A 16,880-nucleotide genomic window follows, 5' to 3' on the forward strand; every position below is an offset into this window, starting at 1 on the left:
TCTCAAAGGTAGCTTCCATGGTGGAGCCGATGACATATTCACCAGGTCTGCATACCAAGTCCTGCGTGGCCACGCAGGAGCTATCAAGATCACCAAGGCCCTCTCCTGATTGATCCTGGCTACCAGCCTGGGAATGAGAGGAAACGGTGGGAATACATAAGCTAGGTTGAAGGTCCAAGGTGCTACTAGTGCATCTACTAGAATCGCCTTGGGATCCCTGGATCTGGACCCGTAGCAAGGAACCTTGAAGTTCTGACGAGACGCCATCAGATCCATGTCTGGAATGCCCCATAATTGAGTTATTTGGGCAAAGATTTCCGGATGGAGTTCCCACTCCCCCGGATGGAATGTCTGACGACTCAGAAAATCCGCTTCCCAATTTTCCACTCCTGGGATGTGGATCGCAGACAAGTGGCAGGAGTGATCCTCCGCCCATTGAATTATTTTGGTCACTTCTTTCATCGCCAGAGAACTCCTTGTTCCCCCCTGATGATTGATATATGCAACGGTCGTCATGTTGTCTGATTGGAACCTTATGAATTTGGCCTTTGCTAGTTGAGGCCAAGCTCTGAGAGCATTGAATATCGCTCTCAGTTCCAGAATGTTTATCGGGAGAAGAGACTCTTCCCGAGACCATAGACCCTGAGCTTTCAGGGATTCCCAGACCGCGCCCCAGCCCACTAGACTGGCGTCGGTCGTGACAATGACCCACTCTGGTCTGCGGAAGCTCATTCCCTGGGACAGATGGTCCAGGGTCAGCCACCAACGGAGTGAATCTCTGGTCTTTTGATCTACTTGAATCATTGGAGACAAGTCTGTATAATCCCCATTCCACTGTTTGAGCATGCACAGTTGTAATGGTCTTAGATGAATTCGTGCAAAAGGAACTATGTCCATTGTTGCAACCATCAATCCTACTACTTCCATGCACTGCGCTATGGAAGGACGAGGAACAGAATGAAGCACTTGACAAGAGCTTAGAAGTTTTGATTTTCTGACCTCTGTCAGAAAAATCCTCATTTCTAAGGAATCTATTATTGTTCCCAAGAAGGGAACTCTTGTTGACGGGGACAGAGAACTTTTTTCTTTGTTCACCTTCCATCCGTGAGATCTGAGAAAGGCTAGAACGATGTCCGTATGAGCCTTTGCTTTTGACAGGGACGACGCTTGTATTAGAATGTCGTCCAAGTAAGGTACTACTGCAATGCCCCTTGGTCTTAGAACCGCTAGAAGGGACCCTAGCACCTTTGTGAAAATCCTTGGAGCAGTGGCTAATCCGAATGGGAGAGCCACAAACTGGTAATGCTTGTCCAGAAAAGCGAACCTTAGGAACTGATGATGTTCTTTGTGGATAGGAATATGTAGGTACGCATCCTTTAGATCCACGGTAGTCATAAATTGACTTTCCTGGATGGTGGGTAGAATCGTTCGAATAGTTTCCATTTTGAACGATGGTACCCTGAGAAATTTGTTTAGGATCTTCAAATCCAAAATTGGTCTGAACGTTCCCTCTTTTTTGGGAACTACGAACAGATTGGAATAAAATCCCATTCCTTGTTCCTTTATTGGAACTGGGTGTATCACTCCCATCTTTAACAGGTCTTCTACACAATGTAAGAATGCCTGTCTCTTTATTTGGTTTGAGGATAAGTGAGACCTGTGGAACCTTCCCCTTGGGGGTAGTTCCTTGAATTCCAGGAGATAACCTTGAGAAACTATTTCTAGCGCCCAAGGATCCTGAACATCTCTTGCCCAAGCCTGAGCAAAGAGAGAGAGTCTGCCCCCCACTAGATCTGGTCCCGGATCGGGGGCTACTCCTTCATGCTGTTTTGTTAGCAGTGGCAGGCTTCTTGGCCTGCTTACCCTTGTTCCAGCCTTGCATTGGTTTCCAGGCTGGTTTGGGTTGTGAGGCATTACCCTCTTGCTTAGAGGATGCAGAATTAGAGGGCGGTCCGTTTCTGCGAAAGGGACGAAAATTAGGCTTATTTTTAGCCTTAAAAGACCTATCCTGTGGAAGGGCGTGGCCCTTTCCCCCAGTGATGTCTGAAATAATCTCTTTCAATTCTGGTCCAAAGAAAGTTTTACCTTTGAAAGGGATGTTAAGCAATTTTGTCTTGGATGACACATCCGCTGACCAAGACTTTAGCCAAAGCGCTCTACGCGCCACGATAGCAAACCCTGAATTTTTCGCCGCTAATCTAGCTAATTGCAAAGCGGCATCTAAAATAAAAGAGTTAGCCAATTTAAGTGCGTGAACTCTGTCCATAACCTCCTCATATGGAGTTTCTCTACTGAGCGACTTTTCTAGTTCCTCGAACCAGAACCACGCTGCCGTAGTGACAGGAACAATGCATGAAATTGGTTGTAGAAGGTAGCCTTGCTGTACAAAAATCTTTTTAAGCAAACCTTCCAATTTTTTATCCATAGGATCTTTGAAAGCACAACTATCTTCGATAGGAATAGTAGTGCGTTTGTTTAGAGTAGAAACTGCCCCCTCGACCTTGGGGACTGTCTGCCATAAGTCCTTTCTGGGGTCGACCATAGGAAATAATTTCTTAAATATAGGGGGGGGAACAAAAGGTATGCCGGGCTTTTCCCACTCTTTAAGCGTCGGGGGGCACCGGAACCTCTAGGAACTTGTCCATCTTGCATAATTTCTCTGGAATGACCAAGTTGTCACAATCATCCAGAGTAGATAACACCTCCTTAAGCAGTGCGCGGAGATGTTCTAATTTAAATTTAAATGTCACAACATCAGGTTCAGCTTGATGAGAAATTTTTCCTGAATCTGAGATTTCTCCATCAGACAAAATCTCCCTCATGACCCCTTCAGATTGGTGTGAGGGTATGACAGAACAATTATCATCAGCGCCCTCTTGCTCTTCAGTGTTTAAAACAGAGCAATCGCGCTTTCTCTGATAAGTAGGCATTTTGGATAAAAGATTTGCTATGGAGTTATCCATTACAGCCGTTAATTGTTGCATGGTAATAAGTATTGGCGCACTAGATGTACTAGGGGCCTCCTGCATGGGCAAAACTGGTGTAGACACAGTAGGAGATGATGTAGTATCATGTTTACTCCCCTCATTTGAGGAATCATCTTGGGCAATATCATTATCTGTGGCAGTACTGTCCTTACTTTGTTTGGACGCTATGGCACAATTATCACATACATTTAAATGGGGAGACACATTGGCTTTCATACATATAGAACATAGCTTATCTGAAGGTACAGACATGTTAAACAGGCTTAAACTTGTCAACAAAGCACAAAAAACGTTTTAAAATAAAAACGTTACTGTCTCTTTAAATTTCAAACAGAAAACACTTTATTACTGAATATGTGAAAGAGTATGAAGGAATCGTTCAAAAATTACCAAAATTTCACCACAGTGTCTTAAAGCATTAAAAGTATTGCACACCAAATTTCAGAGCTTTAACCCTTAAAATAACGGAACCTGAGCCGTTTTTAAATTTAACCCCTATACAGTCCCAGCTATAGTCTTTGCTGAGACCCAACCAAGCCCAGAGGGGAATACGATACCAAATGACGCCTTCTAGAAGCTTTTTCAGTGATTTTTTGATCCTCACACATGCATCTGCATGCCCTGCTCTCAAAAAACAACTGCGCAGTAATGGCGCGAAAATGAGGCTCAGTCTATAACTAGAAAGGCCCCCTGACTGAAAAAGGTGTCTAACACAGTGCCTGCCGTTTTATAAACGCTCCCCAAGATTATAAATGCCAATTGTTAGCCTAAATCTGAATAATATGCCCAAATAAAGCAATCGATTTAGCCCATAAAAATGTCTACAAGTTTTTTAGCCCATATTAAGCCCTTTATTCTGTTTGTTGACTAAGAAAATGGCTTACCGGTCCCCATGAGGGGAAATGACAGCCTTCCAGCATTACACAGTCTTGTTAGAAATATGGCTAGTCATACCTTAAGCAGAAAAGTCTGCTAACTGTTTCCCCCAACTGAAGTTACTTCATCTCAACAGTCCTATGTGGAAACAGCAATCGATTTTAGTTACTGTCTGCTAAAATCATCTTCCTCTCACAAACAGAAATCTTCATCCTTTTCTGTTTCAGAGTAAATAGTACATACCAGCACTATTTTAAAATAACAAACACTTGATAGAAGAATAAAAACTACATTTAAACACCAAAAAACTCTTAACCATCTCCGTGGAGATGTTGCCTGTGCAACGGCAAAGAGAATGACTGGGGTGGGCGGAGCCTAGGAGGGACTATATGGCCAGCTTTGCTGGGACTCTTTGCCATTTCCTGTTGGGGAAGAGAATATCCCACAAGTAAGGATGACGCCGTGGACCGGACACACCAATGTTGGAGAAATGTCATGCTTCCCTTAAAGGGACACTGAACCCAAATTTTTTATTTCATGATTCAGATAGAGCATGCAATTTTAAACAATGTTCTAATTTACTCCTATTATCAATTTTTCTTCGTTCCCTTGCTATCTTTATTTGAAAATCATTAATGTAAATCTTAGCAGCCAGCCCAAATTCAGTTCAGCACCATGGATAGCGCTTCCTTATTGGAGGCTGACATTTACCCACCAATAAGCAAGCATAACCCAGGTTCTCAACCAAAAATGGGCTGGCTCCTATGCATCCCATTCCTGCTTTTTAAATAAAGATAGCAAGAGAACAAAGAAAAATTGATACTAGGAGTAAATTATAAAGTTGCTTAAAATTGCATGCTCTATCTTAATCATTAAAGAAAAAATTTGCGTTTAGTGTCCCTTAAAAATTATAGTTAATGAGAACTTTATCCTGGAAGCTAAAGAAACAACTGACGTTGAACAAATGTTGTTTTTTTGTGTATAACTAATATGTAGGGTGATAACAAATTAAATGCTCTTTAAAAATTGAAATAGAACAAAGAAAGTGAACTACAATGTCCTGACTAAAAAAAAAATACAGAGAACATACCTTATCCTAATAGAAAATAAGATAAGCAATCTTACAAGAAGATAAACAAAATAACTTTCAAAATAGGCAGAATGTTTAAACCATTCATATGTTATAAAGAGTATGAAAAACTCTTAAAACCAATAAGGTTCTCATGAAGAGAATATTTGCTTACTTTGACTAAATCTAGAACAGAGGTTTGAATGTCCGAGACCTTAAAAGAAACTTGCCGATTATTTAATAAAATTGACAAATTCCTGAAAATTAAAGAAATACTTGTAAAACCATGTTAAAAAATACATGCTGCAGTGACTCAGCTCCTGCCATGACACTGTCGGTACTTACCTACTAAATGTCCTCTGGCTATAATATACATGTTAAAATGTACTTACTAATAGCCTGTGGGCTATGTGAGTGAATATACTTACCTGAGAGTCACCCACTCTACTGTGCTTACCCAGCTACAGAGTTGCCGCATTCAGTAGAGAGCTCATCCAGTACTGTATAAAACAGCAGCGGATTTAAAGGGACATTATACACTCATTTTTTCTTTGCATAAATGTTTTATAGATGATCTATTTATATAGCCCATAAAGTTTTCTTTTTAAAAAAATATATAGTTTTGCTTATTTTTAAATAACATTGCTCTGATTTTCAGACTCCTAACCAAGCCCCAAAGTTTTATGTGAATATCGTCAGCTACCTTCTCCAGCTTGCATCTTATTCTTTATAGTAGTGTCTATTACATGCAGTTATATGAAAATGAGTGTATACTGTCCCTTTAAGGCTGTGACACACTGCAAGCGGAGCGGTGCGCAGCATGTAGATGCAGCTGTGCGCGCTCAGTGTGTCCTGCCTTTTCATCTCTGAGCACTCTGCTGCTTTAGGTCGCATAGCTGAGCACTCAGAGATTAAATATTTGATCTTCAGAAGCTATGCGACGCGTCGCTCCGCTTGCAGTGTGTCACAGCCTTTATATGTGTACAACAAGCAGGAGGCAAGGGACCAGTGGCAGGCTAGTGACCAAAACTCCCGCTGGAGAACTACTTTACACAGCCTTAGTACCCTATATCCCTCTCTTCTTATAATTGCTGTCTGAGGGAAGTAATTGGTCTGAACATATTTCAGAGAACCCCTTCTAACAAAGAATCTGGAGCACCTCAATCCTTCACCCGCTCCTGTGAGGCAAAAGATAAGGCTGATATATCAGAAAGGTGAGCGGGATTAAAAGCTGGTGGAATGTTGAGTATGTTTGCCTCCTAGTGGCCAGGAGTTAAATTCCCAGGAGTAATGACTCGTGGACTCTCACCACCATATGACAGAAATCAGCATGTTTAGATGTTTCTCGTTTATATGAATGACAAAGGTTTTAAAGGAAAGAGTCCCTTTAAAGCAGAACCATTTTACTCTGTGTTTTAAATAAAAAAGTAATTTTTTCCAACAATTCAACCAAATGAAATTTCAATCTCTGAATATTCATACCGCACGGATATAGTTGAGCTTCTTGATGAAGTAGACCTTGAACTGCAACTTCCTGGAGCAGAAACAGTTGAAGGTATTTCTAAACCAGACTAGATAGAATGAAATAATAAAAAATTGTTAAACTTATACATATTCTCTCAAAGAATAACATATCACACTTTTATATTTTGAAATGTGTACATAAGTATTAGTATCAACAAATCCCAAGAGACTCTGGACTCCATTGCAGCAACTACAAGGTCCTTTTAAATGCACACGTTGTGCGTTCATACAAAGTAGCCAATCAGCCATATAGAATCAATTAGCCGCCATGCTTTACTGTGGCTTTGAAGATTATAGATATGAGGAAATCCATGTTTGTGTGTTTACCCACAGTAACAAAACAAGATTTTTTATTTTTGTTTGCTATATCAGTCATTTGGCAACATACCTTTTGGAAGTATAGCAGTAGTGCAGCAGCCAATTCAGTATTCTTTTCCATCGCTTGAGCCAGCATCTTATTAATTGATCTATTAAAATCTCGTAGATCACGGACATTAATATCCTGTTCATTTTGGGTTTCCCCTCTGCTTTTTTTAGCTGAGCGAATTTCTTTCACCAGTTTATTACACTGTTAACAAAAAAGTACAGCTTAAAAACATATAAACCAATACCTACAGTTCTGATTGTAATATAGGACAGCCAAGTAACCAATTATTGTATAGAAGAGTATTTTCCCTAAATATAGGAATACCATTACCTGTATGATAAAGTGTTCTGAGGGGTAACAAATACATTATTTTCCTATGTCCTAGATACAGTTATTTTACTTGTTACTAAATAGATACATTAAACATTTAATACAACACAATGATGAACACTAACCTGTTTTAGCACTCTTTCTAACTTTATCTTTTGATCTTCTGTTTCTTTGTTAAGATGTGTGATACAAGGAAGCATTTCATTCAATTTCTCCTGGTAGGAAGATTCTTCTTTCATCATGTCATCAAAAGTGTTTTTCATAATCTAGAATGCAGTACAACTCTTTTAAGATCATATAACTTGTATTTCTATCATTTTCAAAGAAATGCTATCAAGATGTAGAAATACGCATTATTTTAGCCTTATAACATTTGGTTTGCAAGACTCATGCTTTAAAATGTGTCTGTACAGCTGGATACATTATTTTTTTAAGGTGCATAAAGTTCAAACAAAAGTTTTTGTTACTGAAGTATCTTTATGGTTTGATAAATTACCTTTCTTTCTGACCACACAGCTTGATAATTTATCTGACAGATAAAACTTCCCTATATTAGTTAAAAAGTTTGAGATATCACCAAATATAATCATACAAATAACTTATTTTTTTATGAAAAATGCACTGAATAAAAAATAAGACATGGGGCTGCATTTATTAAAGAGCCGTTTTATGTTAAAATCTGTTAGAGCTCTTGATTTAAACAACAGAGATGCTGTAACTAGCGCTGACGACTGGATCATAAAGCGGTTTCCGCTTGGGGCTTTAAGCATGTGTTTAACTGCTTTGCGGGGTTAAACACACAGAACATGTGATTTTAACAGTAGAGATGCTGTAATGCTAACAGATTAGAGCAGGCAATGTTAACACTATAATGGCCCTTTAATAAGCAGATACATCAGACACGAGTCTGCCATGCTAGTAAGAGATGTATTTTTTTTCATGATTCAGAAAGACCATATAAACTTTAAAAACTGTTTTCAATTTACTTCTATTATCAAATGTACTTATATAGTTCTCTTTTTATCCTTTGTTGAAAAGCTGGTAGATAGGCTCAGAAGTTTCTAAGAGTCTGGGTCAATATATGGCAGCATGTTTGTAAGTGTTCTCTGCTATGTAGTGCTCCAAGCACATACACACTACTTACCTAGGTAACCCTTCAACAAAGAATACACAGAGAACAAAGCAAATTTTATAATACAGGTAATGGGAAACTTTTAAAATTGTATACTCTGTAAGAAATAAAAATGGGTTTAATGTCCATTTAAGAGGCAGCGGTCTTAAGCCAACGTCTACTAAACCTCTTAATACGTAACCCTTGAGGTGGTTAAATCATCCTGGTCAGATTCTGACTGGGATGATTGCCTAGCCCTACTCTTGCATAACTATTGCACAAGAGCAGGAGGCACGGCTGCACAAATATATGATTGTGCAATGGCAAATACGGACAGTGAATGGGCTGGGAACCTTGTCCTCTACTGTATGTTAAATGGAGCACATGGAATTTTCACTTTACAATAAAATAAAGAATAAATTAGAATTTTATTTTTACAATTGTAAACCTTCAAAGCAAAAGGAAAACAAACTTTGTATAGTGCTTAAAATCACTCAGATCTTTAATCATTCTAGTTCTCTCTCCTTTTTTTTTTTACATCCCTATCCCAATCTGTAGGGAATGTCTTTTAATTTTTTTTATTTTTGTTTTCAAATCTGGGGGATTGATCAGCTACAATATTGAAATCTGTGTTAACACCTAGAAAACAAAAGCTGCCCTCCACATCCCTTCCCATTTGCGAAGGATGACAAGGTGCTGTCCTCCTATCTTTAACAGGGACAACCAACATTGTCATAGTGGAATCTACCCTTTCAAATGAGGAGTCTCATGCCTTGTAAGATACAGGTATATACATAAAAATGATGATCACCTACAGCAGCAGTTAAATGTTGGCATTTAAAGGTACATAATACTCATATGCTAAATCACTTTAAACTGATGCAGTATAACTGTAAAAAGCTGACAGGAAAATATCCCCTGAGCACCTCTATGTAAAAAAGGAAGATATTTGACCTTACAATTTCCTCAGCTCAGCAGAGTAAGTTCTGTGTAAAAAGTTATAATTCAGCTGATGCCCAGCTGCAGGTAAAATTTTTTTTTTTAAAAATGAAGAAATGAACTGCAGCCAATCAGCATCAACAGTGCTGAGGTCATGAACTCTTTTACTGTGATCTCATGAGATTTCACTTAACTCTCATGAGATTTCATAGTAAACTTCCTTAAACTAAATAGGGAAATAACATGAGAGTTCACAAGGCTCAATCCCTTAGCTGTCCCGGGACAGACATACTGATTTGCTGCTTAGAAGTCCTTTACAATGGAATGTGGCTACTGAGGAACTTTTGAGGTAAAATATATCTTTCTTTTTTACATAGAGATGTTCAGGTGATATTTTCTAGTCAGCTTTTTACAGCTATGCTGCATCACTTTCAAGAGTTTCAACATTTGGGTATCATGGCCCTTTAAATGAGGGGACACTTGAAACCCTAGGATGTATGTGAACACATTTAAAAACAATGATACCCTGCCCCACTGGTCACCAAGTAATTTTTCATGAAGGTAAAGGGGCTATTTCAGGACTCCTATCTCCCCCTTTGATTTAGGGCTAGATTACAAGTGGAGCGGTCGAGCACTAATACAGCTGAAAGTAAACATTTTGCATGCATGGGATAGCGTGTATATTACAAGTCGAAAGTAAAATATTATAGTGCGGAAAACCCAATGCACGCTAACCGTTTTACTTCAGATATTGCGACCATGTTAACTTACAAACAAACACCTTTTGCTCGCACGTTAAACCCACCACGTTTAACCAAGTGCGCTATAGCTAATGTCAGTTAATAATTTTACATTCCAATGTTCTTCACATAGAAGAAAACGTTATTTTCATTTAAAAAAAATAAAAAAAAAATATATATATATATATAATTGTTTTCTTGTAAAATATCTTTCTGTCACGAATACCACAGGATTTAGCTGCTAAGGGGTTAATTCTGTTTAGCCTGTGAGCTAACAAACATTTGTTTTTTAAAAAAAAACTGTGTCCTGTGTTTATTTTTGTTTTTTTTGTGATAAAACCAGACCCCATCATAAATTGTTTCAGAGTTCCACTTGAATAAATGTTATCTTGTAAGCATTGGTGCATTCAGGCCGTAAACGTGTTGGTTCCAAAGACAATAAGCAGTGCCCTCTCCCCATATCCTGATGAGGTCAATAAAAGGACATTGGTACAATGTAGATATGTGTTAAAAACATGTTATGACATTAAATGAAGGGAAATATGGCAACCATGTCATATTTGGTATCAAATTGATTCCCACAATGTAGTTAGAGATTGCCTTTTTACCTATATGAAAATGGATGTATCTAGCAGAAATTATGTGTTCTATAATGTCAGGCAAAGACTTAGAGTTTATTAAAGGTCATAAAAAATAGGGGGGTTTCTTAGCCCTGCCAGGAGGGTGTGGTCAGGCAACTTGATCTCTGGAAAATATGGATAGGAATCTTGTGTTTTAACAATAAAATTGTCATTCTTACAAGGGAGGCTGTGACAACACAGAGTAAGGACCCAATTGCTTCATGCCATCTCTCTGGTAACAGATTCCAAAGACTAGTACAGTGTAAGGTTTCTAATTTTCTTTTTTTTCTTTTGAAAAACTGTTTGCTTGTGTGTAATTTTATTTGTAACAACTTTTTATTAATAATGCACTGTGCATAATATTTATGGCATAATAAATAATTCCTTTATTAAGCTTTGGCCTTTGTCTAATAATTGAACCACGTTACTGAAAGGACTGGATTATTAGAACTGTATATTTTAGGTTATTTTCTGCTAAATTGTATTCTGAGAGTTAATGTGTAAGTCTGGGTTTTTCCTTAGGATTTTCCCTTTAATAAATCATAAGTGGTGGCAGCATAGTTAGTTTAGTGTGGGTGGCATTAAAGGGGAGTTTTGGGCATTTCTTTTAAGTCTAGTACAGACTAAAGAGTGTCGTTAACTCTTGCACCCAGTGAACTAAATCACAAGCTTGCCTAGCGTGGCTAGATTGTGATATATTAGTGACCGTAAAAGGGGTCTGATAAACCTTTGTGTGCCAAACAAGTGACTGGCGCAGGGTTGGTTAACCTTGGTTGTCACACTTTCTATACCTATATACTGTATAACAAAATGTATGCTTACCTAAATATTTCTTTCTTTCCAGACATTCAGAGTCTGCGACGTCATTCCAATTACTAGTGGGATATTCAACTCCTGGCCAGCAGGAGGAGGCAAAGAGCACCCCAGCAAAAGCTGTTAAGTGTAACTGCCTTACCCAAACCCCCAGTCATTTAGCCGAAGGAAATGGAAAAGGAAGAAACACAAGGGTGAAAAAGGTGCCCGAGGTATATTCAAAAGAACGGCCGAATTAATAAAAAAAAGAGGGTGGGGTCATGGACTCTCCATGTCCGGAAACAAAGACATTTATCAGTATAAATTTTGTTTTCTTTCCTATGACATGGAGAGTCCAGAACGTCATTCCAATTACTAGTGGGAACCAATACCCAAGCTAGAGGACACGAAATGAACAGGGAGGAAGAACAAGGCAGGAGGACCTAAAATAAAGGCACCACCTCTTGAAAAACCTTTCTCCCAAAAGAAACCTTGGCCGAGGAAAAAGTATCAAATTTTGTATAATTTGGAAAAAGTATGCAGAGTGGACCATGTTGCCGCCTTGCTAATCTGTTCCACAGAAGCTTAATTTTTGAAAGCCCAAGACGAGGAGACAGCCCTAGTGGAAGGAGCCGTAATTCTCTCAGGAGGCTGCTGTCCAGCAGTCTCATAAGCCAAACGAATCAAACTTCACAACCAGAGAGACAGAGAAGTAGAAGTGGCCTTCTGCCTTTGGCAGAAGATTGCCGAAAATCCTTAGTAGCTTTGAAGTAAAATTTACGAGTCCACACAACATCTAAGTTATGCAAAAGATGTTCCTATCGTGAAGAAGGATTAGGACAAAAAGAAGGAACAACCATTTCTTGATTAATGTTTCGATCTGATACTACCTTAGGGAGAAACCCCAATTTAGTACAAAGAACCGTCTTACCAGCATGAAAAATAAGGTACGGGGAATCACACTGCAAAGCTGAAAGTTCAGACACTCTGTGAGCGGAAGAAATAGCAACCAGAAACAAAACCTTCCAGGAGAACAACTTTATATCAACAACATGCATTGGCTCAAACGGAGTCTGCTGGAAAACTTTAAGAACGAAATTAAGGCTCCATGGGGAGCCACAGGTTTAAACACAGGCCTGATTCTAACCAGGGTCTGTACAAAAACTTGAACATCTGGGAAATCTGCCAGATGTTAGAGCAAAAGAATAGATAATGCAGAAATCTGACCTTTTAGGGTGCTGACCGATAAACCCTTCTCCAGGCCACCCTGCAGAAAAGACAAAATCCGGGGAATCCTCACCCGGCTCCATGAGAACTCCTTAAATTCGCCCCAATAGAGATATTTAGGCTATATCTTATGGTAAATCTTGCGAGTAACAGGCTTTTGAGCCTGAATCATGGTTTCAATGACTGCTTCAGAAAAACCACGTCTAGACAGAATTAGGCGTTCAATCTCCAAGCAGTCAGCTTCAGAGAATCTAGGTTGGGATGGAGGAAAGGACCCTGAATTAGAAGGCCCTTCCTCTGAGGTAACCTCCAAGGAGGTAGAACTGTAACAAATGACCACAGCGCTTATTATATCAAATTGCCTTTATTTGTCACACAGACTTTACATATTAAAGCAACGTTTTGGGTAACAACCCTTATTCATGCTTTAAACAAACACTTAAAATTACACCCTTTTAAACCCTTTCAAATTTGTTCCAACGGCTTACAAGTTGCTCTGCTGACACCTAGTGGTGAAAATATATTATTACACTTATTAAAATATATAAGTTTGCCTATTTTGGATTACTAACTTTCTAACTTATGTGATACCTTTTCTATTGTGTTGCCTACCATCATTTGTACCAATCATTGATACTGCTCTTTATTAGGTTATCCATAATACTACTTACATATTGTTATTACATATATTAAATGTATATTTACTAACACAATTATATCTTTTTTTATTTATTTTTTAAAATTTTATTTATAACCAATTCAATTTACCTTTTCGTTGAAAACAATGAGTTAATTTAAAGAATACAAAGCATTATAATATATAAAAAAATGACAAATAATACAAAAATACAATCTCGTAGCTTTGATTCTCGTAGAAGGATAAATAAATATATTTTTCTGAATCTGAATTGGGTTTTTTCCGTTTTTATATCCTACATAGACATTACTAACTCTAACAAAAAACAAAAAAAAGGGGGGGGGGAACATAGAAAACAAACCAGTTGAACCACAGGGAAAAGAGAAAAAAAAAAGGGGGAGGGGGGATTGACCTCTTCTTCCCCCTCCCCCTCCTCGTTTATCTCTTCTTTGCTACCACATTCCCAACAGAAGTAGTTCTGAGTTCCTGAAGGGATATATCAGACAGTCAATTTCACTAGGTGGAAGATCTTTAATGAATGGTGACCATGTCTTCTAATATCTTGTTCATTGTCCGGGTTGGTGTCTATTTGTTCCAAAATATATTGTTTCTTTAAATAATTCTTAGTTTCAACTACACTAGGACTTGTTCTCAATTTCCATTTTTTAAAGATAAGGTATCTGGCAGCTAATATGGTCATATTGATAATTTTATTATTATTACCTTCCTTGTCCCAAGGGTAATAGGATAGAAAGACGACATTTTTCAATAAAAGAGTCACAGGGAAGGGAGCTAGTATTTTGTTCAGCCAGTATTGAAGTTTCGACCAAAAATTTCTAATCTTTCGACAAGCCCATAACATGTGCCGAAGATCCGCCGATGGGAGGGAGCATTTTGGACATGCATTGAAACTGGTGCTTCCACACTTAGTTCCCTTTTCTGGGGTGAAATATGCCATGTACAATAATTTAAGATGGTATTCTCTCCAAGAAGCGGAGAGAATAACACGAGCAGTCTCTTGGATTGAAAGGTAAGGTAGCTGGGGATCTAAAGTTTGGTTGATCAATGCGGCCCACTTATTCTGGATCTTTTCAAGATTGTTTATACCTTTCGCAGATATCATAATAAGATATCCAGGGGTAATTGACATGTGTCCAATTTTAGCAATAGCAAGCCAGTTCCCAACATTCCCTAAAGACCAATTCCAGCCAAAGTTGTATGTGATTTTGAGGGCATAGTGTCTTGCCTGTAGATAAGCGAAGAAATTCTTGTGTGGTATATTAAATTCTAATCTAAAAGAGTCAAATGATTTGACACATCTTCTTTCAAAATCTAAGATCTGGTATAAATTGGTGAGACCTAATGCTTCCCATTCTGTGTATACTCTTGTCTGTAATCCGGCTTGGAACTGGGGATTACCCAAAAATGGGATAAACCTAGATGCGTGGTGTTCCACAGCAAGTGAAGTACAGATCTTTTTCCAAGCAAGAATTGGATTGTATATGGATTTAAATTTCTTTATTTCCGGCGGAATCATGTTGATGTCGCAATGTATAAGTGCCACTGGATATAAAGGATATATTATATTTTTTTCAAGATCGTTGTCTGTTACATAATTCTCATCAAATATCCAGTCTATGACCGTGCGAGCCAGGAAAGCTTGATTGTAAGCCCGTATATCTGGGAGGGCAAAACCACCATATTTCAGTGGAAGCGATAGTTTAAAAAGAGATATCCTAGGTTTTCTACTCTGCCAGATAAATAATCTCAAGATAGAGTTAAGATGATCGATATCCTTCCGCTTAAGGAAAAGAGGAATGTTTTGAAGAATATATAAAAGTTTAGGTAAGATCATCATCTTATAGGCAGCTATTCGTCCGGATAGGGAAAGAGGGAGATTTTGCCAGTTTTTCAGAGTATCTTTAATTCTATTTAATATTGGAGTAAAGTTAAGAGAGTACCAGGTATCTGGGCTATAAGAAATATTAATGCCCAAGTAGCGGAAAGAGTTATGAACTAAGGAGAAAAGTATATTCACCATGGAGTCTTTTGTCCGTATAATCCAGAATAATTCAGATTTTGTATTAACCTTATATCCTGAAAAGGATCCAAACTGTTGTATTATAGATAAGAGCTTAGGTATATTTGATCTTGTATTAGCCATATAAATAAGAACATCATCCGCGTATAAAGCGATCTTCAGCTCCCTCTTACCTATTTTTATTCCATCCAGTTGCTGCCGTATTATGATAGCAAGGGGCTCAATAGAAATATCAAACAGGAGCGGGGAGAGAGGGCATCCCTGTCTAGTACCTCGCTGTAATTCTATGTCCTGTGACAGACGACCATTCACCATTATTTTCGTGAAAGCATTTTGATAAAGGTTATTGATGAACTTAATAAAAAAAATTCTTATTCCAAATTGATCTAGTGTATAAAGAAGATGGTCGTGATGGACTGAGTCAAAGGCTTTTTCGGCATCTATGGATATTATTACTTTATCAGGGATGCCCTGTCTCCCCTCTAAATCCTGTGCCCCCGATGTTTTAAAATAATCAATAACAAGTAGAAGTTCACGTATTTTAGCGGCAGAGTTTCTGTTCTGTAAAAAACCAGCTTGATCTGGGTGAATAATAGGAGGCAAAATACTTTGAAGCCTATGTGCTAGTATGGAAGTTAAAATTTTATAATCTGTGTTGAGTAAGGCAATAGGCCTATAAGATTCTTTTTTTGTTGGATCCTTTCCTGGTTTTAATATTAGTGTAGTAAAGGAAGCAGAGAAATTAGCTGTTGGCTGATTTCCCTCTATGTATATGAAATTAAATAGGGAGGTTAGGTATGATGTAATGTAGGAGTGTAAAGTTTGATAAAATTCATTGGGGAGAGCATCTGGACCTGATGCTTTATTGTGGGGCAGTGCTTGAATTGCTTTACTCACTTCTGACTCGGTTATGGGAGCATATAGATCTTTTAAGACCTCTGGGTCTAATGTGGGAGAGGGGATTTTTCTCCAAAATTCATCACGTTCCTGCATGTTTGAAGCTCGTAGCGAATATAGATCAGTATAATAGTTAGAGAATACTTGTAAAAGTTCATCAGGAGTTTTGAATATTTGACCTTCAACCTTTATAGAATCTATCGATTGCGAGCCTCTCTCAATTTTAAGGAGTTTTGCTAATAACTTCCCCGTCTTATTCCCATATCGATACATTTTTGATTGAACCCTAGTATCCTTCTGCGTTGTTTTATATAGTAAAAAATAACCCCTATTTCGTAAGGCAGAAGTATATTTAGCCCAGCTCCGTGATGAATTTTCAATTAGGTGTAAATTATATGCGTTTGAGACTGCTCGTGCCAGCTCCCCCTCTCTCTGCTTGAGTTTTTCAGTTCTTTTCACACTATAGGCTAATATTTCACCCCTTAAAACTGCTTTAGCCGTTTCCCAAAATAATATGGGGCGGGAAATATAATGATGATTAAAATAGGCATATTCTTTAAATTTGGCTTCCAACCAGTTTTTGAATTTAAGATCTGTAGCAAGAAATGTAGGGAATGAAAATCGTCTGGGGATTTGTGTTAAGTCATGGGGTTGGAAGTCTAAGCATATGGGGGCATGGTTGGAAATAACAATTGGTAGTATTTGAGCGTGGACCTGTGATTT

General features: G+C 38.2%; 1 protein-coding gene across 1 annotated transcript in view; it reads right to left on the minus strand.

The window, feature by feature from the left end:
• The window catches only part of CCDC39 (coiled-coil domain containing 39), a 151,888-nt gene that overhangs the window by 21,535 nt on the left and 113,473 nt on the right, over positions 1-16,880 (minus strand). Inside the window, 3 exon segments of the mRNA XM_053710170.1 lie at positions 6,415-6,503; positions 6,845-7,024; positions 7,279-7,419. Of these exon segments, the coding sequence (XP_053566145.1) occupies positions 6,415-6,503; positions 6,845-7,024; positions 7,279-7,419 (410 nt within the window).

This window comes from Bombina bombina, chromosome 4 (assembly GCF_027579735.1).
Source record: "Bombina bombina isolate aBomBom1 chromosome 4, aBomBom1.pri, whole genome shotgun sequence".
NCBI lineage: Eukaryota > Metazoa > Chordata > Amphibia > Anura > Bombinatoridae > Bombina > Bombina bombina.